Source organism: Pholis gunnellus (assembly GCF_910591455.1).
Source record: "Pholis gunnellus genome assembly, chromosome: 8".
Taxonomy (NCBI): Eukaryota; Metazoa; Chordata; class Actinopteri; order Perciformes; family Pholidae; genus Pholis; species Pholis gunnellus.
In genome coordinates, this window is record NC_136534.1 from 23,094,682 (window position 1) to 23,119,451 (window position 24,770).

The 24,770-nt window shown below is 43.6% G+C and overlaps 1 protein-coding gene across 1 annotated transcript in view; it reads right to left on the reverse strand.

The window, feature by feature from the left end:
* The window catches only part of rftn1b (raftlin, lipid raft linker 1b), a gene marked incomplete at its 3' end in the record, with an annotated part of 80,147 nt that overhangs the window by 18,897 nt on the left and 36,480 nt on the right, over nt 1–24,770 (reverse strand). Inside the window, exons 3-5 of the mRNA XM_079163889.1 lie at nt 19,371–19,479; nt 15,094–15,580; nt 6,952–7,155 (exon numbers count right to left, since the gene is read on the reverse strand). Of these exons, the coding sequence (XP_079020015.1) occupies nt 6,952–7,155; nt 15,094–15,580; nt 19,371–19,479 (800 nt within the window). The remainder of the gene's footprint in view (nt 1–6,951; nt 7,156–15,093; nt 15,581–19,370; nt 19,480–24,770) is intronic.

Genomic DNA, 24,770 nt, shown 5'->3' on the forward strand with positions numbered 1-24,770 from the left:
TAGGGCCGCAGCTAATGATTATTTTTTACTACCAATTATTTTCTCGATTTAATCGTTTAGTCCGTAAAACATCAGAAAACAGCGAGAAAAGTGCACATCACAATTTACAAAAGCTGGAGGTGGCGGTCCAGAAGATTTAATCTACTATCGTGTTAAGACGAGGGAAAGCAGCTAAAACCATCAAGAGCCCATCGGTGTTGTATATTTAGCTTTTGATCATTTCTATGGCACATGTGATTTTCTGGTCTAACTGGTTGAAATCTATGCATTTACTTTGGTCTGTGACTCCTTATACTTTTCTGTATATGACCAACAATCACCCTGATTTAGAGCATTAGGTAGTGTTATTAACAAACTACTTATGCAATTACTATCACGAATATAAAAAAAGAAAGATATGGATTTACTGCGACACTGAAAGTTGATCTGGTTTCCATTTTTCAACCTCACAAACACTTTTCAAAGACGAGCATATCGTTGCATTTGATAGGTGTCTGTATGTGTAAAGATGCAGGTCTATGAGCTCAGACTGCTGACTCAGGTGTTCAACAGACAGCAGGGGAGAGAGGCCGAGGCGATTCTTTCTGTGTCCTTAAATGCCCTCAGACTCATCTGAGCCTCTGCAGTGTTAAAGTTCCAGTTAGTCCTATTATAATATACAGCCCTCCATCCGAGTATGAGAAGCAAAGATGATAATAGTGATGGTAGTAATAATTGATTATATAGAAAGGAGGGTGAATACAGGTATATCCAGATGGACAGGGGGAGAAAAATGAAGTGTTTTTGAACATTAAAGCATGTGACGTATTCTATGAGACATCGAGAATACAAGTATGAAACTACTGCAATCGAACAAAGCGTTCCCAACGTTTGCATTTGCAAGTCCGTGAGCTTTCACATATCGGTGTCTGTGCGTTCAAGTCCAGCTGCCCGCCGCCGAGCCGGAAAGTGACCCCGCCCCAAGGTCGCGTCTGCTGACATGATTTAAACATGTGTGCCAGGCGCTGTCTCACAGAGCTGGAGACAGGCGGCTGACAGCTTATCTATATTTCAAACAGGATAAGTGGACATCAAGAGAGAGGGAAAAGAAAAAGAGACCGTAGTGTCCAGTGTGTGTGTGTGTGTGTGGATGGATGTGGCTCTTCCCTGTGGAGCCAAAGGTTTAGCAGCTGGCAGGCTGGTACCTGTATGTTACCGGGCAGACTTTAGCTGGTAGAGAGAGAACCGCGGATTAGCTTTCTCACACCTGTAGAAAGGATTCATCCTCATCCACCCTGTAAATACATGCTCTGGCAGTTATGCTCTGACTAGCGTGGTAAAACTTCAAGATAACTATATTTTTCTGACTAAAGATTTTTAAAAAGAGAGATAATTTCCTCCACTAGGTACAGAGGACTGCCTTTCAGTGTAAAAACAAAATAGCGTCATTAACATTTGTGGATCATCGCCAACGCTGTCGAAACGCTTTGCTGAGGTACTCGTTTATTAAGATGATCACAGTTCTCATGAGAATCTAAATAGATAAATGGCACTTCTTCACTTCACAGTCACTCTTTTAAGCACCACAATTGGGAACTTGATCTAGTTTTCTATTCGACAGGTTTGTGTGATATTGTGCTCATGTTTAGCCCAGCTTATGCCCGTTCTCACTCCCAACTGGTCGAATACGGCAGCTTGGTCACTGGCCCTCCGTGTCAGACTACGACGCTCTACTGGACCTTGGTTATGGCGTTAGTAAAGTAGGAAGTCCGGTTATGGTCTAGACGGCGTATTTTAAGTGGCGTAACATTTCTACCCTGTTTACGTAACGGCTTACTTGACTACTAGTCAAATGTTCTTATTTTAACCAGATCACGATCTTTTCCCAAACATAACAAAGCACTTTTGCTGCCTGAACCCAGCCAAGTTGCTGCCTGTGAAAAACGTAAGTTTATTTTGAAAAGACAAGTGGAAATCGACACGTGCAAAAGTGAACTGAACTGCTTGGTTTAAATTCCAGTGCTAAATGAACGCAGAACGACTCGGGACACATGCTGTGCAGATAAAACCTGTGTACACATAACTACAACCACATAGAAACCCAAGTGTGCACAAACATTGCAGTTCTAATTCCATCTCTTGTCAACTTTTGTTGCACATGGGTTCTCTTTACCTGAATTTCTTTTTACAGAATAATAGTAAAAAAAATCCTGATTGTATTTTCATATTCCCTGTATCTCTCTTGCTCTATCTCTCTCCCTCTTTTTTCTCTCTCCCCCTGTTGGCTTTGCCCAAATATAGAAACCAGTGAGCGCTGACTGTCATGCATATGAATAGCTCAATGTCTCACACCCGGGCTACAAATCCTCATTGTGGCTCTGGAGAAAGCTTAAGCTATACAAGTAACACATTCAAACTCCCCGTCAACACCATTACTGTCAGTTCTTCAGTAAACAAACTCACCCCCCACCCTGCTCCCAACTCGGGGAGATGGTGTGAACTTGTGTGTGTTTGGTGTGTTTAAATGCTTGTGTGTCTCTGAAGGTATATATGTGGATGCATGCTGGCATACTGCGCGTGTGTGTTTGCCGGCAGTGCCACGGTTTGTATGAATCTTTAATGCGTGTCTTATGACCGTGGAGCGACCTGCGTGCAGCTGAGGATCTGTAAATTCAATATTGCTGTAATATCCTACCCTGTGGCTCGGGCGAGGTCTCCACTCACTGCAAACAATCCTGTCACACCAGACAGGACTTGCACCGTCTGAGCGATATACACACAAATACACACATGAATGCAAACAAAGCCGCCTGAATGCTTTCTAATTCGGCTTCACCATGGAAACCCATCTTTAGAAGGAGCTCAGGGACCAACATGGTGCGTTTTTTTGTGTGTGTGAATGTGCATCCCTCTGGACCACGCCACAGCCGACTGTCAGACGGGAGAAAGGTAGCACAGTTTTTAGGAAAAGACCAGACTCAGAGACTGACTGCAGGAGCATGTGCAGTGATGCACAGGCTAAAACAAAAGGCAGGTCATCTAGGAACACAACAACACACTCTTGTGTTTTCAGAGTCACATATTTTCTCATTGTTAATATTACTGTGAGGAACTTTTAGCTGGTAAAGAGCCGTCTCAGTTTAATACCGATGCCTCTATATGACGCATATACGTAAACGAGCTCTGCACCCCGCTGGGAGCCAACACCGACACCACGTTGTTGGAGACCCAGGCCGTGTTGCCGGGCCCACTGGAGGAAAGGGAGGCACGGGACAACTAGGACCAGGACTGAGAGGAGCAGACTGTCAGACTGCTGCAATAAAATGAGAGGTTTTCTAAAAGGACTCAACCGCTTTTGTCCTCATGCACGGACCATCGAGTCAACACAAAAATGAAAGTAGTGACTTGAAGTAACTTTTATCAGTTTCATGGGATTTGTAACTCTAAAAATGTATTTTAGGTTTAAAAAGTCTTCAAAATAGTAAATAAATCCTCTGAATTGTGCTGATTCTACCGATTAAGCAGAATGAGAGCATAAAGATCAGTGAGATGGAATTATATAGAAGCAGCAAACAGTTTAAAAAGGAGAATAAATCACTTTATATGAGTGTCATACACTGATGTATCACCATGCTGATATTTATTAATATTGGATATTGTCCATTCCCCTTCACACCCTCTGTGATTAAAGTATGCAGCTCTTTAAGTGCTTTCAAGTTGACTATAAATCATGTTTCTCTTTGGAATTTAAGCGTAATTTATTTTAAATCATTTACTGAATGATGGGCTTTGCTTAACAATGACGCAATTATGAACAAGTGTTAATGTATGGTTTACTTTTAATGTGTTACTGTTGACTCACAGTAAAACAGTGTTTGCATTGGAAATATATCTTTATTGTATTTGGGTGGATGAGTCATGGAGGATGGGAAATCTGTTGCACTTCCAAAGTTGCCAAATTTGACTTTATAATCGGTCTCAGATTACACGGCACTACAACCGCTCACAACTTCACAATCAGGCAGGTTTGCAGGATTTTAAGATGAGAGTCTCCGGTTCAAACTGGGACCAGCATTTCTCTGGTCTCTCCCATCCTTCAGGCTATTTTTACTTCAGACTTCAGAATAAAATATGTGGAAGTACATCCTTAAACAGGAATAAAAGTCTACAGCCATGCTAGCAGCTCTGGGAGGCTCGATCAGATATCCATCCAATAGATGTGAAGACATTTCACTCAAAACCACAAATGTCAACCTGATGTCAGGGGATGACCAAAGTCATTAGGAGTCACCTTCTCGCCACCATTTATATCTGCACCAAAATCCATGGACAACAGTTGTTGTTGTTGAGATATTTCAGTGTGGACAGAAGTGGTGAACTGAGGTACCAACTAACAAACCATTGCCATCCATAATATATGAAGCAGGCAGGCTCTGCAACACATCTTTCTTTTGGAGAAATAGTGTAAAACAAATATTAGTCCAACAGGATGAAAGGGAAAAAAAGGCCCCAGGAAGGTCAGTCTTTGCAAAAACACACAATTGCACTCATTAGACTTCACGTGTATCTGTCGGTACATGAAAGCTGAAGCGCGCTGGTTTTGCGCTGTATCTCAAAACAAGGCCGTCACTGTCACTACGATAACCCATCGCAGTCGGCGAGCGTCTCTCGCTGTCAGTTCGTGTCCTTTAGAGTGCTGCTTTGCTGTCACACGTGTCCTTGATGTTCATGAGGTTGAGATGGTCTCCTGCATCGTGTCGCGCGGCCTCATCGTGAATTCAGAAACTCGTCTCAAAGAAGAGTCGCTAAATATGGAAACGGCAGGAAAGGATCCTGAATCTAGAGCCCAGCTGCACGGCTGTTTTATTTAATTAGCTGCTAACAACAAACGGGGTGCCGCTTTGATGTCGCACTGCCAGCTACTCTCAAGAGACCAAAATCCACAAAGTACAGCGTTCACCTATGTAAAGTTGTCTGTTTTCTAAAGTGGCTGAGCCCAAGCTGTGGGCTGAGTTCACTCCTATAAGTCTGTGAAGGCAGAAACCGTTTCATAACGCAGCCGATCTGCTTTCAATCCTACCCAGTAATTTCACTGTTCGAGAGACGCATATCTTAGCAGTGCATGAAAAATGCAAAATGTGTTAGAGGACCCTAATAAGCAGAAGAAAAAAAAATTGAATCATAATAACACACTTCATTACTCCATTCTCAGGACATGAAATATGCAGGGAGGCACTAATTTGTTATCAGGTTAATTATCTATGTTTCAGAGTTGCTGAGGCGTTCACTTTCCCAGATTAATGAATTATGACTCTTATTTACTCTGGCTGGCTGATTTCTCCAGTGTCACAGTGAAGCGCAGAGCCGCCGGGGTCTGATGGAAGAGGAAAACCCAAACAGGAAATAGTTTAAAAGAGGATACTAGACAGCTCCATGAACTCAAGCTTCAAAAGCATCCTCCACTGGTGAAAACAGACTCCATCCTTCTTTCATTTGTGAGACACCATAGCAGTGTCTCAGCTTCCCTTAAAACCTCCAGCATGCAGTGACCGGACGTCCCGGTTTCAAGACAAACGGCTGTAAAATACTCAAATGTCCCGGGTTTACAACAGTCACTTTCAAATTGTAACAGTTTTAGTCCTTCCTTTGTAAAGTACCGTCAACGAAAATGCTGCATTCTGGACACACTCAAAGGGTTAATTTTTGGTCACCCACGGCGGAGTCGCAGATATAACGGATCATATTAAGACGGTCCGATAACAACATACAATAGCTGGCAAAGACTCACAGCCGACCATTTAGCCGGCAGCCTGCGCACTGACAAGTACCTTCATTCAAGGCATCTGACAATCTATAATTATATTACACCTATGCAATTCTGTGTTTTGTGTGTACTAGTTTAATTATACACTTTACCACGATTTTGTGGCGACAAAGCATCCTTTTTTTGTCTGCTGTCCATGGTGTTGAAAGGTGCGCTCAGTGGGTGTGTCAGGAGCTGAAATAATTGTGCCTCATCCCGATGAAAATGCCAGTGGTGGGTGCATAAGCGCATGCATGAACGTGTGCTACACTTAACGTTTGTGGGAGTTGGAAATACAGTCAATCCACTCTGACAGTTTAGAGTGCTTACATTTTGCAAATAGACACGTGAAGTAATTGTGGAAGACTTTGACCAACTTCTGATGTTAGCCACGTATTGAACGTTACCGTCGTCCGGTCTTATGCTTGAAACACTCCAAGCAACGGTGCAAAGTGCAATAGTTACGTTTTCTGCTGGTGGAAGGTGTCTTCGCGTGCAGAAAGGAATTATTTGTAACGTAGGCCAAAATGTCAAAGGAGTAGTGGTGCAACTGATCACAAAACTCTCGGATCGGATCACAGATCAGAGTCACGGATCGGATCACAGATCACGCCCGCACAAAAGAAAAAAAGGAGGCAAATATAACTTTTAGAGATTCCTGATCACGTTTTTTGTGCCGCTGATACTAATTGCAGACCATTGTTGATCCATATTGTTACTGCTCTGAAGTCTGTAAACCATCAAAAGTTCACCACTTCACAGGAGTCACAGGACTCTGATTGGCTGTGGGTATTATCTGGCTGCAATTTACCGCCAAAAGTTAAACTATCTAATTTGGCTGCACTTCCCCGCAGAATCAAACGGCCGCAGCTCGTTGAGCTTGGAGCGTCCACCGCAGCTTTTGAAATTTTGTTAACTGTAATTGTCGGAGCTTTGAGAGAACCTGGAAAGGAATAATTCAGGAGAACGTACGAAGCCAAGACCAAAAGCGAAGGCTCTTTTTAATATTTCAGTGACCAAAACTCAAACCTCTCATTCTAATAATCTCTTTTGATTGTGTCTGAGATGTAACCTGAAAACAGCACATGTGAGTTTTATTCTGTATGAGACATTTCATCCCACATCTTTTGCTGGTAAAAATCAGTGTTCTGCAGTGACAGCTGGCTTACCGTTCCCATTGCCCAGGTGGAAGTATCCATCGACCAGTGAGGCTCCATTGTTGAAGTGCTGAGTCATGTGATCCAGCCAGTTGGCTTCCACGCCTTTGACCCCCTCATCACAGTTTTGAACCCGCAGTGGCACCTTGACAGTGTAGTACTTCATCTGGCCCTCTCGCACCGGCGGGTGGTTGTACAAAGCCAGCAGTTCCACGCCTGTTGAGACACGACAGAAAAAAAACCCGCCATTGATTTAACTCCATATGGGTTGTGACAGTACAGATGTAGCCTCTGTGGAAGTCCCACGTTTTACTGCACGATTATTGAACTACTGCTGTACATTGGCCACAATCCAAGGTGCAACTTGGCACCGTCTGTAGGAGCACTTTTCCTCTTCAGCTGCCAGAAGTTTTAAGAAATGGCCCGATAAACGGTTGGCGGAGAGACAGCAGTGCTTTCGTTTGAAATATACAACTTTTTGTGGCAATGCAAACAACTATCTGCAGTATTTAGTCATGAACCACGTCTTTACAATCTTAAAAGACTTCTTTATTTGGGAGAACTTACTTTGCTGTGACTTTACATCGCTAACCACACAACCACACCGTGGGCAATGTGGCAATAACCAATTGGAAGGACATTTATTTCCTATGAGATAAGCAAACAATGAAACTCGGCCAACGTGAGGACAGTCAAAAAAGCTTCTTGGCCAAGAAAAAGTTGGCCACGGTGTTCCTGGTAGTCGACAGCAAATACAAATGTGTGTGCTTTCTTGTTTTCCAACCAGTTAGATTTTTTTTTCTCCTGTTAAAAATGTGTCACTGCAGGAGATAAAAAGACGGCTCCGTAAAGTGGACAGTTTGCTTCATGTCCTTGGATACGGATACGAAAGCTGAGCTCACCAGGAGTACGAACTACCTTTGTCTCAAAATGTCAAGATCTTGGACAATTTTTTGAACATTCCAATTTTCTTTTCTTGTATCTAATTATTATCAACACATTCTCACTCAACGCTTCAAACGGCGACGGTCTAGGTAGCGCTCTAATCTCTATCTAGTTTTAGACGTGTTGGGGACGGTGTGTCAAGTTTCTGCTTGTAAAATCATAGTTTCTTTTCAAATGAAACTTCTGTGTTCGAAGGAAATGTCAAGTTTCCGCCCATTACATGCATGCAGTCTCTTTTTAGAATGAATGTCCAAAGTTTACTTGCGCGACTGAAGTACTAGGTTTAGGCATCAAAAGTACTTGGTTAGCTTTAGGACAAGATCAAAGTTTGGGCTAAAATGTTTTTTATGTAAAATAGCTACGCTTATTAGTAAAGTCTGAACATTGGGGAACAAAACATGGACACGGGACAATAACAGCGGCCTCATGAGTGAAAGTCCTTTGTTCGTGTGAATCGTTTAACTTCCCCTTCCTCCTGTCCTACTCAGATTATTATTCGCTATTCAAACAACGTCTGTTGCTCTGATATCTAATAATGATGTGGATGGGTTAACATTGGAGTTAGTTGTAAGCCTGCAGGGTGCCTCAGACACCGATGGGCACTGACGAAGCTGCGGTACCTGACTCATTGGGAGGGAGAGCGCGTTGTGATCATACAATACATACGTGAAACTTGTAATCTTTAGTGATAAGATGATATTTAAGCTACATCCTGAAGCTGTTTTACGTACATTTCTAGAGTCTTGTAAGCCCTTGTGGGCAGGACAAATTTGTATGCCAGATACTGTAATACAAACCTCAACATCATTATCATATCATGAGCAAAAACTCTATCTGGCAGGTGCAAAATAGTCAAAAAAATGAAAAAGTAAAACAAGATTAGATTTGTGTTGCCAAGAGCTGGACTCACAAATACGCTGAAAATCCTTTTCAAGGCTGCTGCCTCTTTTTTTTCCTCTTAGTTGTTTTTCAACAACAAACGTGAAGTGAATCAAAAGCAATTTGATGACATTCACGCTACAAGTCGTGCTCATTTTTCTTTTAATGCTTTCCAGAAGTGATGCTACCCTGCTGACGCAAAACTTGAAAGGGACCATTTTATTGTAACCGAGTTAATTTATAGTATAGCCTTGAATAATGCATTAAAAGCTCTCCAGCTAGCTGTTATTTACATCAAGCAGAAATATACATAATGCAGCCGGCCTCGGGAGGGGGAGACGGGGTTTGGGAATATGCCCACAGTACGTATGTCGCTGCTCCTCGCTCACATCATACTAAATCAAAGTGGAAAGAGTTGTATTTGTTGTGACGTGAGGGAGTGAAACATTGGCTCTTTGAAAAAAACGCAAAACGTGAGATGAGAGTGGGGTTCGAATCCGGCAAATCGAGTCTGGTCACATTTTCCCCCCTTTCTTTCGAATGCAAATGTCCGACTGTCAACCCACAAGTGAACCAGATGGATGAGCAGAATGTGCGGCACTGCCATCCACCCACACAGTGTGACGTGTGTGTGTGTGTGTGTGTGTGTGTGTGTGTGTGTGTGTGTGTGTGTGTGTGTGTGTGTGTGTGTGTGTGTGTGTGTGTGTGTGTGTGTGTGTGTCCGTGGCAAAGGGAGTCATGGCTCAGTCGCTTTGGTTCTTCCGTCCATCCGTCCGGCAGACACCCAGGAAGTATGAATCATTTATAACCGTTTCTTGTCTGGCTCCTCTGACTGATGTGACAGCTGGCCACCAAATTCCCTAAATCTTGTCATTTGTCACTCTTGAGAAAAGTTGAATCACAGCAGAAAATATCCACCCGCTCTCCCCTCGTCCCTCCCCTATGTTACCGTTACGAGGACAATATGGCAAACAAAATCTTGGACGATGCGCAACAACGAAATGACTTCCCGTTCAACATGCCTCCGACCTGCCAAAGCGACCCGTTGTGAATGAGTTTTGATGATCGCTACTGTTTTGTCCCATCAATCCTTTCTGTGTGTCATGAAGAACACTGCTTCTGAAAAATGGTGTCACACTTTGGGTCACGGCGCTGATTTTCTGTAATTGTTGTGTAATTAGACAAGTGGCAACATTAAGCCACATTCGAAACTGATGATTCCTTTGCCACTGATGGGACTTTTCATTTATAACAGCTTGACACAACATAACCGCCACTAGCAAGAAACGTGCTGCGATTCCGATTCGCTCACAATATTGTTTTCCTTGCATTATATGTCATTACTAATAAAGCTATGATTATGGCACCAGGGCGACTGTTATTCAGATGGAGGGGTAGCTAGCTAATTTTCTAACCCTGATGTGCTCAGCAAATACCTTCCGGGTCTGTAAACACCTTTTCAGCTGAGCTGTGTTCACAGGCGATGTTATATACTGGACACAGTACCTTTCCTAAGGGAAGCGTCAGCAGGGCAAAACAGAGCTGGGGGGTTGTACCAAAAGATATGGGAACTATCTTATATTTATATATATAGGCATAAAAAAAAAAAATCTGTCCTGCTGATATCCATCACTGTGGACTGCAGGATCATAATAAGTCAAACTGGAGCCGTGCTTTCGCTCGGCATTCTTATTATTTCAGAAATGATTTTGATAGAAATCTGTGGGGCTGCCCTCTAAACGTCCATGATTCAAAATATCAGTCAAGAAGCACCTGAGCCGACTCACATTTTGTCAGTTAAATCCCTGCCTGTTGTTGTTGATGTTATTATAATTTTTTTCCTGCACTATTCCACACAAATCATGATTCGGGTGCAGACCTAGAAATCTGACTCTCTGTGATTGACTAGTTGCATCGCTGCAATAAATCGTAGCAGGAAAAAAACATTGTTCTATTTTCCAGCTGCAAATGCAATGCAAATGTCAAATCGGAAGCATTTCTAATATTTTTGGATTTATAGTCTGTAATGTGTTGAATGTCAGCAAGTATTAGTAAGTGCTTTTGTGGCATTAATTTATACAACGGTAGTCATAAAATTGTATTAAATGGTTGATAGTGACAGATTGACTTTCTCCTCATTTTGCCAGCCAGGACTCAAACCAGTATGACAAGCTTGAGATGCAGCAACAACATCCTATAATTCCTGCAAGAAGAGCAGATACTTTATTGTTAGGAAGAACATGAGGTTACGGTTCTTTGATCTTTACAAAACTCCATTAGTGACCAACATAAATCTCTAAAACGAGTCTGTTGCCAAGCTCACCGCTCCCCTTGTCTCCCTGTTCTGCTTTGGCCTTTAAATGACACAAGCAAACATTACCATATTATATGTGTATATATATATATATATATATATATATATATATATAAATATGAGTGTATGAATAATAGAAACAGAGCTGGAGAGGATACAGAGGTGCGGCGTCATTTGCTTTTCGGCCGTGTAACCAGAACAACATTTGAAAGCCAGACGCTGTCCCGATCAATAACTTTATTCCTGTTTCGGAGAATTATTATGCTCATTTTTGTGCTGTAGGGCAGTAAAAACTAACCTACTGCCCCGGTGATTTGATACTTATAGCTATACTTGTGTATCTCACACACACACACACAGACACACCAAAGAGTATGACTCAAAGAGTCCTTTGTACCCAATCGAGCAAATTAATTACATCAACAGATGCCCGCGAAGCCTTTCAGAATAAAGTCTGTGCAGCTAACCTGACTCTGGCAGTCCGGCTAACAAGAAAATAAGCGCACGATTGGCGTCAGGACGTTGAAAGCATGTCGTTCAAAGGCTTATCTGACGGCAGCCCCGCTGTCCAAATGACGAGGTCGGCGGCAGTAAACCCTGCAAGTGATCTCAGCAGCGCGGCTTTCCTGCCTGACATGTCCTCATCAGCTGGACACTGATCCCATCGGAGCAGAGATAACACTGATCTCAGGGGGTAAAACCAAGCAGCTGAAAAGACGCCCCGAGCACGTCGACTAAGATGATTTCCGACTGATATTCCTCAGGATTACACACTTGTGATAAAGCTCTTAATTTGTTTTCATTTTACGCCGTGTTTGAAGCTCATTATGTGTGTGTGTGTGTGTGTGTGTGTGCGAGCTTATATCACGACATGAAACTCAATCAATGCTTCAGAGGAACAGGAGTCTGGGTTTGATCTTCTCACTTCAGTATCATGATTTTGCTGCACAACTTCTTATCCCAACTCTTCCTACAAAATACATTTAAATACATTCGCATTGTGGCTTATGTGTTTTGGAATCCTTGGAAGATGACCTTGTTGTAAAGCGCAGAAGTCGTTGGGCAGAGATAAGGCTGCAAAAGAGATAAAATATGGTGAAATCGAAATGTTCCCTCCGTGTGTTTTAAAAAAAAAATATCCCAGGTGGTGATTAATTCCCAACAAAATGTTTTCGCTCATGCAAATTAGCTGTATCTGAAAGCAGACGCAGGGTTGTCTTATCCAAACATAATTGTACAGCTGTCTCTACCATGTTATGCGTTCCGTGTGTCCTTACACCAGAATCCCTTTCCTTCAAAGCATCCAAGCGTTTGATTCTTCACACTTACGGGGCTCAGTTTCTATCTAGAGCTCCGGTCTCGGGGACAGCGATCATCTTTAAGCCACAGACTTCCGCCAGCTCCACGGCCAACACTTCGACGTTCACCTCGAGATCCGAGGATTAGCGAGGACAAGCCAGCGGTAGCCGAGACTCTCGGGCCTCCTCGGCAGACTGGGCATTAGTAGAAAGAGGGACATGGGAGCTTGGCAGGCTCTCCGTGCCACCCCGGCTGGCTGCTACAGCAGAGCTGCTGGCGTTGTCGCAGGGATTCAGGGGGGGATGAAGTTGGGGGGGAGAGCTGTGAAGCTGAGGGAGGTAGAGGACGAGGCAGTGGGGGATTATCTCACAGCAAAATGCACTGTAGGGAGGCCCAGATGGCCCAGTGGGCTGTGGTCTGCTGTGATGCCAAATTTGTTTTACCGCACACATATATATACATAAAGACACACGCGAGTTAAAAGCACAAAGTGTGTGCATTCACTATGCAACGCCCAGTATTAGGTGCTTTGAACCTTAATCGCTTTTACATACAAATACAGGGTATATACACAAACACACAGGCGTTAACACTCCCACTGGGACGTGTGTCCGATGCACAGTTTGCACATTGCGCTGACGCAGAGGCTGCAGGAGGGGGGGCGACAGTGGTGGGAGTCTCCATCTGTCCATACGAAATGCTCAAATAAAGCCCAAACTATAAATGTCTGTTGTAATTTTAACAGCGTTCCCACAGGAAAAAAGAGGGCTGCCGTGAATAACTCGCCGACGCGTGCATCACTTGCTGGGGAGACAGGAAAACGGGCCGTGAAATGTGCGTTTTCCCGAAAATATCCCCGACGAAGCTCCTGGTGGAGAATTTTTTTTACAGACTTGGCTTCATCAGCTAAGCGTGAGTGTGAATTTGTATGCGCCACATGCTATAAGACGATTCTCTTTGTGTAATGGAGAGAGAGGATTATATCCCAAGGCAGCACATTGTTGTGTAACATCGAGGCAACACCACGAAATGACACCTCCGCGGTTGCCAAGTGTTTCAAGAGGGATCTGGGGCGCCGCGCTGTTCTTTAGTTAAACAGCCAAAAGGTACGGCTTCAAATGAAACCAAAACACAAATTTGCAAAGATATCTAGAGCGATATTGGCTAAAGATTAGCAGCTGCCAGTTTGAATACCTGTGAATGGGAGACAAGAAGCTAGAGTTAACGGTTGATGCCCCCGAGTGCAGGATTTAACCCCCGAGTGCTTCAGCTGCTCTGGGACCAGCAGTCGACTGCGGTTTGGTGAAGGAGCTCACGGGTGGGAATGTGTAGAAACATGCAGTATAAAAAAACGTTACTTTGGAATGGATAAAGTTAGGTTAAGACAATATTCAGCTAATGTCCATACAGAAACACTAATCCTTTCAGTACTAGTTAGTTAGTTAGTTAATTAGTTCTGTCTGTAAATTACTAGGATAGCTGTGTGGCATGCCTCGTGTCATTTGGACTTGTCACGCTTTAAATTTGTAAAGTTTTGACATTTACTTGTAGAGCCCCCATTTGGCCAATTAGTGTAATTTCCTTTTAAAGACTCTCAAATAACACGATTTACTCACAGCCCCCAGTGATATTTAGTCATGCAAGTACTTTAGTTCTCATACGCCCACCTTTTGGAGATATCTGCCTCCTCCCCAGGACAATGGTGGTGATAAGAATTTTGTTTTTGGTGCTCACTAAAAAACAGCATTTTAAAAATTGTAAAGAAAATGCGAAAAAAGGAGAAAGCAAGCCTTTGAAATAATCTTTGCTGAATTTGTACAGGAAAGGAATACAACTTAATGTATATTTGCTATTGATTCTACACATGCACATGCGTGCGACAATGTGCAGGTCAACGTATCCTCGTACAGCGGTTCCGATGATATCGTACGGAACGTTACTCCTCCTTTTTCGTACGTTTTCCCGCGAAAGCCAGCAACACGCGTCATCCTCCGTTTGTTACACGCATACGGTCTTTTCAAAATAAACTTCTGTCTTCACAGGAATCTCAGTTACTTTTAGGCAACACAACTACTTGGTTAGGTTTAAGAAAAAAACTAGTTAGTTAGGTTAGTTAGGAAACGATTGTTGTTTTGGGTTAAAATAACGAACGCAAATTACGTGACAAATACGTTAAATGATGACTTCTTGTTTCACATGTGGAATGAACAGCGGTCTCTTGTCTGGAACACGCCTGTTGCTGAACTCATCCACCCCCCCCCCCCCCCCCCCCCCCCCTCCCCCATCCTGTGTGTACTTTTCCGGCCTTTATGTGTCCTCACTCATGATTACGAGGATAACGTACGAAATGATTCTGTGGGACACCTACGAATCACGCCGCATCATTTTCTACGAATGCTGCATGAGACTAGCCTGTGCAGGTATATTCATGTTGGTCTCTTGATATGTTTTACGTAAATTTTTTAACGTTGTAACTGCAGCACATGGGATGTTTCCATGGTTGTCCATTACCCAGAACAGGAGTCATCCCAGAAAAAGTCACACATTTCACTATGTCATTCACTTACTGTTGCGTTTGCTTTGTCTCTACTCTCTTCCCCCCCTGATTCATTCATCACAGCATGCTAGAACTTTATAGTCTTAATTTGCATGTTTTTTTTTGCTCAACACATCCTTTTTAGTTTGAGTTTATGACGGTAACCATAGAGACCACTCACCGTCGCCCCTCCGCGGGCGGTATCTCGGCCTCTCCTTTGCGTCTCTGTCGCCGTCTTTGTTGTTGTTGTGACACGGCGACTCCTCCTCCGTCACCTCCTCCGTCAGCTCCTCGCTGTGCTCCAGATCTCCCTCCGGTGTCGGAGACGCCACAGGCGAGACTCCGCCCTGACTGCTCCCTGAATGGCTCCCAGTGTTCCCACTTTGATTCTTCTCCCCACTCGGTGCTCCTTCCCCGGCCTCGCATGACGCCTCCTCGTTGCCGTCTTTGTCCACCGCGTCCGCTCGAGCTCCAGGTGCTGCGTGGTTTATGGGGCTTGAGGGGTTCGAGGGGCTGCAGCTGCCCAGCGAACCGAGCACAGAGCTGGGGCTGGAGTGCAGGGAAAGGGAGGGGGTGTCTGGTTGTCGGATCCTGGTGCACGGGGCCCCGTAGGGTTCCTGGACAAATCCCACGAACATCACCCCCTGGTCAGCAGCATCCTGGATCTGCTGTTGGGGGGGGGGAAAAAAAAGAAATTCAAAGTTAGAATGAAAAAGACAAATGCAGAGATCTTGTTATGTGAAGCTGCTGTTGTTGCACTCGTTAGTTTTTTGGGTTTGGAGCATCAGCAAAATGCCTAAATTGTAAAAATTAAACCAACCTATGAAGCAGAACATACACACCAAGTTATTTCCCAAGAGATCTCAAACTGAAACCAAACTTTCTGAATTACTTGGAGATCAATTATCTTGAAATGGAATTGTTTTCCCCACAATAATCTGCATGGAGTCCCCGGCATCTGTTTGTTTTTTCTTCACCCTTCTCTTTCTCTTTCTCCCAGCAGCTTGTCCAATCACTCAGTCGCTGATTAGATTGGAGCGGCCGCAACCCTAGTCAGACACGGGCCACATCACAAATCCAGCGCTCCACTGTCTTTTCCTGTCTTTTATTTTTTCTGTCAATATTGGGATTCTGCCACAGAGCGAAATTTAAACTTTAACTGTCAGAGAATGTTAATGATGCCATTCTCCATTTCTGCACCCTTCCATCAAACCCCCCCCACCCCCACCCCTACCAAGCGAAGGCGGTGCCCGTCTCCATCTGGAGCCACAGTGAGGAAAGAGAATAAAAATCAAATCAAATCGCAGGTTATTCACTATGAAATTAAATTGGAAAACAGTCACATTGTTTCCAGCCATATTGTTTAATATCAGTGAACGCTCTCTGGGTGCGTCCACATTATATTCCCCCCACCAATATGTTGAAATGGAATTGCTGAGATAAAAGGGAGCTGTTGTATCTCATTTAATGATATGAGAGAGAGCGAGAGAGAGAGAGATTTTCAATGTTGGTGCAGTTGATCGCAAAGTAGATTTTGAATAGTGTGCTCTAATGATTGAATTTATTTTTAGCATCATTATAATTTTAGCAAATTCTGTGTTTGACAAAGTAGAACCATTCAGATTAGAGATCCTGTTCCAGAGACTTCTTGCCGACAGTCCAATATCACAGCAGAGACTGCAGATAAACCACAAATGTACTGTTAGTGTACATGGGTGGTAAAATATGTAAGTTCATAGTCAAATGTAGCACAGATTCATAATTCAGAAGAATTCAATGTAAATAACTAGCTGGATACATATAATAAACTGAGTAGATTCATTGATTAGCAGGCCAACAGAAAGGACAATCACATTGATAATTGATCAGTCTTTGAAATTTACTGGGTATAATATGGATATTTGATGTAATGATGCAGGCATAAAATCATTTTGTCTTGGGTTTGCATGTTTCCCTCAGGCCACTCCTCTGGTTGCAGAAAGAAGTCTGGTTGTATAGAAATCTATGAGAAAATGACTCTACTTCTCTCTTGATTTATTACCTCAGTAAACATTGTAAACAGGAGTTTATGGTCTCTAGTTTCAAGTCCTCTTCAATACAGCATGATGTTCATTTAGTAAATGATGTCCATTTAGAGTCAAACGACCCATAAAGCAGAGGATGCTTTAGGGCGGGGCTACCTTGTGATTAACAGGTCGACAGGTGTTGTCCTGTCTGGGTGCTATCATCATATTTTCATCTTACAACTTCCAAGTTAATTGTAATGTCTTATTTAGTGTTCAGTTGTACTTTGCTCCACCCTCTCGTGTCACTTCTGGTTCCAAAATACCGAGATGACGACGGTTAAAAATGCCAAACTCGAGGCTTCAAAACGGAAATTCACAAACCAGTGGGTGACGTCACAGTACGTCTACTGCTCATATACAGTCGATGATTTTCCTCTTGTAGCATTAGTTGAAAGGTGGAACAAGATGATAGAGAATTAATATATAGTATACTATAGTATACTGTTTGACACTATGGAATAAGAACATTTAAATACATGTTAAGCTGCTAAATGGAAACAAAAGGGGAAAACTGGATGTGGTTAGTTGAATATGAGAATAATTGTTGGTTGCAGCCTTTAAAATGCCTCATATACACTATTGGGACCTACGGTACTATAATACAAAATAAATGGAGGGAAAAATCAAAAATGATCATTGTTCTTAACTTCTTAATCTAAACGAACAGACTGCACCGTGTTAGATGGAACCACCTCAGGTCAAGAAAATGAGGTTTCGAGGTCACAAAGGAAACTTTGCATCGCATCGTTTCTCTTCATTAACCGAAATGATGCCGAGCACAAACTTGATGAAAAATAGTCCTGAAGCAGCTTCCCTTATTCTGCCACCAGAATATCAACAGCCTGCAGAGGAAAAACTCATTTCAATTTTGACTTGAGACCACATTTCCTATTTCCCCCGTAAGTTATTAAAGTGGCACCAGGAGGAGGTGTCTGAAGGTCAAGATGAAAAACCGCGGAGACAGAGTTGATTGAGCAGGACGGAGAGATGACGGAAAGAGAGGCAGAGGGAGACCGACAGAGGCTGAGACAGTGAGGAAGAGAAAGAAAATGAGAGGAGAGGGGGGGGGGGGGGGGGGAAGAAGACGAAGAGAGAGAAACAGGAGGAAACGGGGAGAGTCTGAAGGGAATGGACTTCTCCGCTCACTCCTCCACCACTCATCCATGTCCACTTCCCCTTTTTTAATAGATTTCTAGCATGGCCTCCTTCTCCTCCAGCAAGCCTGTAGCAGCTCAGTAGATTAAAATGATAACCAACAGTAATGAGGTCCTACAGGACTGCGGTTGCATGACTAATCGAAGGGCAAAATGTACAGAAAGGTTCAGGAGGGAGGCTTCAAAGGCTGACATGACGCTCGGTAATATACAGATTAAGCAGACGAGGGGGAGGTTGAATCATGATGACGTGGCATAACCTGCTCACAAGAGAGGAGGGTGTGTTCGTGTATATACTGTGTGTGTGTATATATCATCTGAAGTGCCATTTCAAACAGGCTTTCCGCAGCAGTGCATTCATAACAGTAACATGCGCTACAGAGCCAATTCATTATCAGATCAGTGAATGTGATTCTCGCTGCTTTCATGCCCTCGATGGAAAATGCAGACATGTTGAGCTGTTTGGTGTGCAAGTGAGCATTAGCCTTAAGGAAACACAGCTTTTAGTATATTACAAACTTGCTGCCTGAATTTGACTCGGGATAAACTGCAGCATGGCAAAAATATCATGTTTTTAGACCACTGTTCAGAAGCTGTTGGATACTGAGGGTTAATAATCTACCACATCCTATTTCTAGTAGTTGAAGCCTGTCGACATGGCTCATAATTTAGTCGAGTTGCAACACAATCAGTTGTAAAGTTCCCACTAATTCATACCTGACAACTCCCGAAGTACACACGCATCACCGCCACCCCTATGTTTCCTTTGTAATCTTTTGAAGCAGCAATTACGTCAAAAAATAACTTTTTTTTTTATTGTCGCTCCTCTAACATCGTGTAATTCACTGGCACCTGCCTCCAAGCATTTAGTGACAGGCTGCAGTTAAAAGCCTTCAGCCTGACAGCGGCGTGCTTGCAAGCAGTTTCAGTCACTAAAATACAGTCGTAAACACACGGACGTTGTGTTCAGACGGGGGCCACATGCGGGGCTAAAGTAGTTTGAGTTTTGGTTGCAGACTGGGTTTATATTCTGGATTTTTGTCTGCTTTGGATCTCCGACTCAGTATTTAAAGTTAGAATATGCATCTAGCCATCCAAGTGGAATAAAATCCACTACAATTCCTCTGCAGTCAGACCTCCTTATCTCTCGCTCCCTTCCTTCCTTCCTGCATCGCTCCTTCCAGCTGGACACAAACTGACCAAACCCCTTCAGCTTGGCATTGGTAAAGCAGGCCTACCTTCTTGACGTAGCCCTGGATGAGCTCTGGGGTGGGCACCTGCTCGGCAGACAGACACTCTTCCAGCTGCAGTTTGTACGATGGGCAGACAGACTGGCTCCTTTCCACCCTGCAGGCACCACAGTGGGCGGGGGGGGGGGGGGGGAGAGAGAGAGGACAATGGGTGTCAGCCTCTCAGCCAGCATGCTGGGCAACATGACACATTATGGCACCCATGTGTTCACACAAAATGCAAACCAACATTCACAAACAAGCTTGATTTTACAACAAAATTACAGCCATAAAACATCCTCAAACAGGGTGCTGTGACAGGCTACAGGCCCCTGCATCAAATCTATAATACAAGAATATCCCCCCCATCAACAAATTACACTGCATCAAGAGGCTTTGTTAACGTCATTATTGCTCTGTGCAGTGCCTTCATCCCTCCCCGCTGAGGCCGTATCTGTGAGCGGGGAGAATCTATTTATACGGTGTTGCATTTTCCTATTCTGTCCTCTGGAGGAAATCCCAGAGCCAGCCCTGAGGAGACTAATGCCCCGGCTTCCACCTCCCTGCTTCTCATCCTGTTGACAAAAGGGAAGAAGCCCCACACGCCCTTTTTCCACAGCGTGCTACAGAGTCTTTGTGCATATACAGTGTGCGTGTGCGTGTGCGTGTGCGTGTGCGTGTGCGTGTGCGTGTGCGTGTGCGTGTGTGTGTGTGCGCCTGCTCTGCGAGGGCTCTGGCTTTACACGGACACCTGATGTGTGGGAGGGTAAAAAGATGCATGCGTGCATGCTGGGGAGTGTGTTAGAGCCTCCCGGTCCACGCGAAGACTCCCTCTGAGTGCACATACATGTCACCATGAGTGTGTGTGTGTGTCACAGTGATTTTTTCTGTCGTCCCCCCCACCCCCCTCTCCTCCCCATGCAGATTGAGCTGTTTAATGTATCAATTATGAATAACATCTGGGAAATTAGTAGCAAATCAACGGTTTAAAGGAACAGTTTATGGCAAATATGCTTATTTGCTGTCTTGTAACTGTCCAAGATGTAGTACAAGGCATCATTTCCCTCTTTACATTTTGATTATTGAATGTATTAAACAAAGAAGTATGTTTTAGAAACTGAAACCATACAGCATAAAAATGCATAACACACTTTAATAAAACATAAAATGACAGCACACACAGAAGCCAGACTGAAAAAATGGGTTTTTAGTTTCTGTCTACATTCAGATCCTCTGGGAGGCCGTTCCAGCGGCTCGGTGCATAACGGCTGAAAGCAGCGTCAAACAAAATGTTTTTGTTCTGCTTTGTGGAAACGGAGGATCTGAGCGGTCTTACTAGTTCAAAAACTAAAAGCAATTTTTAAAGAAGTAGTGTGGTGCAAGCTTCAAAATCAATACACAAACTAAGAGGTGACCATTGTGAAGATCTTAAAATCAGCATAATACGTGCTCTTCTTTTGGTCTCAGTCGATGTTTGGGCAGCAGAATTAATTAGCTGGTTTATTGTATTCGTTGGTGGACCAGAATGTTACGATGTTACTCTGCTTTATGAAAGCGTGAGTCATCAGTCTCTCTGTGTGTTGCTCAGAGAGAGAGAAATGGCCTCACTTTGGAGATGTTCTTCAAATATATAATATATTTAGAGGTGCTTTTTTATTATTATTATTTGTACCTGTAGGTAGAGCTTAGCTAGCTTTCCCCCCTGTTTCTAGTCTTTCTGCAAAGCTAAGCTAACCAGCTGTTGGCTCCAGCGTTTCACACTTATACAGATATGAAAAATCAATCTTTTCATTTAAAACGTAAACTATTTCTACAATCTGATTTTACTGAAAAAGAAACACATTTTTCCTGTATTTGACCTTTTATCTTGTTGTTTTCAAAAATACAAATCACAGCGCCACGCCAGCTGTTTAGTAACGTGCTGACATAACGTTAAAAAGGAACTGTTAAAATCTGTGACTTTCAGTCCCTACAGTGGGACGGGTCAAGACCCAACAACATTGGATCCTACACTTCCCATAATGCCACTTAATAGCCTCTTTATTACTAGGCCCTCCCTGCCTGGTAAAATACAGTTTGTCATAGAGGCTTCCTGTTAAGAACGTGTCGTCTCCATGCGCATGAGATAACTCGTGTAACAAAGCACCTTCCAGAGCCACAGAACACATTTTACCACAGACTGTATATAACACTACCTGTGACTAGTAAATTCACTTTGAGTCTGAGGAGTGTCCCCTGTAAAGAAAAAAAGATACAAGCCTCTCCTACCATATTGTCAGGGAACCCGAGAGTAAAACAAGCTTCTTTATATTCTCCAAGCGTTTGCTTGATGAGCCTCACCTGCTTTTCTTTTCTATGCTGTCTAAAAAAGGAGCCAATGTTTTCCCTTACATGTCCTTATACTGTCTGTATAAATGTTGCTAACCTGAATCTTCACAGGCATCACATGTATCAGAGTCACAGTTTTGAAAATCACCGCGTTATCACTCCAAATGCCAGCCTAGACTTCACGGCACAAGCCCTCGCTTATGTCATCTATCCCCCCCCAAAAAAACCCAACAAAAAACAAAACCAGTCACCACACTCCACTGCCACTGACACCCGTCACTTTGCGTCTACATCGCTGTCTCAGCACACAGCGGAGCAGAAACTGGGCCGAGTGACTCGTTAAGTACAAACTTCACACGCTCTGTGAAACATTCATTACGACGAGCCGAGAGGCGCCTCTCGTTTTTTCTTTACCGCGGCGTCATAGCAGCCAAAGGCACGATGGCAGAAGCCTGGTGGCGCTGTCAAGAAAAAAGGTGGATGTATCCCCCCGTGGGTTTCAACATAGATCACAACCAACCAGCTCGGCGCTCCAGGCGCAACTTCAGGGAAGGAAACACAGATGCAGACAGACAGAAAGTGTAGTGTAGTTAAGTGCAAACCATTTGCTGTTTTACCTTTCTTACATTCTCAATCATTATACTCGCACTATAGACCTTGTTTTTGCAGTACTGTACCGAGACGTCTTCAGGGGTCCCATGCACGCTGCCGGTTAAGAGGCAGCTTGAAGGGATGAAATGAAAAGCCCTCTTTTTCATGGTGATACAAATTAATTTTGGAGAGGAAATAAAAATGATTCAGTGCTTCTGAAATGCGTCACGGCGAGAAGGTGTCACTTTTTTTGAAGAAGGTGAACGACTCATTTTGGAGCACAGCTCTGAATGGGAAGGAGACTTCTGCAGGCAGAGCGTCGGGGAGGACGGGAGGGAGGGAGGGAGGGAGGGAGGGAGAGAGAGAGAGAGAGAGAGAGAGAGAGAGAGAGAGAGAGAGAGAGAGAGAGAGAGAGAGAGAGAGAGAGAGAGAGAGAGAGAGAGAGAGAGAGAGAGAGAGAGAGAGAGAGAGAGAGAGAGAGAGAGAGAGAGAGAGAGAGAGGACAACAATTCAAACGGTGCACTCGGTCCTGGAGGGAGGCCTCGGGTTAAAAATAGCAGCTGCATCACCTGCAGTCCATCTTCTCTGTGTGAAACCATGACTTTTTCATGCAGCGTACAGCACCGGCTGTCAAACCTCGGAGGTCTCCTGTGGTTAGAAAGGTGTCAAATGCCTGCCTGCCCTCTCGCCCACCTAGCCGGAGCTCCCTTCCTGGGCGAAACACACCTGCTAAACCCCCCTCCTCCATCTCCCTTGTCTGCCCGCGCAGATGGGTCACGCGCTTTGTTTCGCCACACAACATCTTGTGTTGGGCTAATCACTCCCACCGGAGACAAACATTCACATGGTAACTAATTGCGAATTACCTGTTAATGGCGTGCTGTGGGATTTGTTTTTAGCAGCGTAGTGGCTACATCATTTGTAAATGTGCGGTTTCCAATTACACGCTGTTCACCGGGGTATGAAAAAGGATTGTGTTGACGTATTATTGTTTTTCAGAGGAAGTCAAACTGTAAAAAAAACAACTATCTACAACCAGTTTAGTCTTTGTCTCAGAACAAACCTGCACTAAACTAGATTTCACCTTCTTTTCTAATTATCGATTGGCTCCATTTGCAGCAATAAGTGCTAATTTCTTTGGTGTTTCGGGAAAATGGAGTTTTCTCTCATTTATTTGTCCGCTAAACCGTAGTCATCTTCACTGCTCATTCCAACTACCGGGGATTATACTGAGACAAGGATTAGAGTCGAGCCGCAAAAGTAAGGACTCGATTTACACGAGATTTGAAAGCAAAACATTCTCAAAGTGTGACCTGAACAAATACCAGCACCAAGAGTCTACAGCCATGCTGGCTAGTGTTATTATAATGATGCTTAACATGTTCACTGTTTTGGTTTGGCTTGTTAGCGTGCTCATAGTTACACAGAAAGTACGATTGAGACAGTTGGGTTTAGTTTTGCAGAGAGACATTTTGACCTGATGATGAAGTCAGGGTATCACCAAAGTAATCACAATACATCACCTGGGAAATTGTATAACTGTATACAATTTAGTGCCATCCGTCTGTTAGATGATGTGATATTTCACGAAATAAGTGAAAATAATTTATCCTCTGGGGACCTTGAATAGCTGCAGCAATTTAACAGCAATCCATGCAACAGTAGATATTAATGGTAATGGATACTTCGCTTATAATCAAAAAATAAGTGAAGCGGCCTCATGGTGAGTAAGTAGGCTGCATCCTCTAGAAACCATGAGCCAGCTAGTGTAGCTTAAGCGCAATTACAAATACATGTTCAAATGTTGAAATTTTATTGATCAGCATTGCGAGACCTAAATAACTTTGCAATGGACTTGCAATGTTCTGTGGACGACACACTCGACTGCAGAGCCCTGAAGCCCTGTGCCACGCTGCTGCATAGACCGCTGTTCGCTTGTTTATTTCAAGTTTATTAATATTGAACGTGGTAAATGGCACCAACTTCGACACTGCATGTTCTAGGTTCCCCAGGCAACATATCATCCAAGTGTAATGTATATGTATATGTATAGGTGTAGGTTAGTTAGGACGTCCAAAGAAAATAAGGCTTTGTTTATTTTTTTTAATACTTTCTTTATTGTATTTATAGTTTATGCAAAATCTGTTTATTATAGATTGTTACTGAAAAAATAAAACCATGGCAGAGATGGGTTGTTTTTTTTTAAAGGGAAATAGCAAATGGTACTCCAGCTCATTGTGAAATCATTTTTGAACACCGGCGTATTTATGAGATGTCAATCTGACTCGCTGACAAGGGGCTGTTTTCCTCCCATCACATTGTCATAAGGCCTGGTCTCTCTCTGCGACCCCCGCCCTCACCCCCACCCCCCATGGGCCCCAGTGCAACCCCTCTGCCTGCACTATATTTACATACCGACAGATGCCTTGCTTTATAGTTAAATGCCACTTGTTGGGAGATAAAAAGCTTGAGAGGAGTCGAATGGCAATT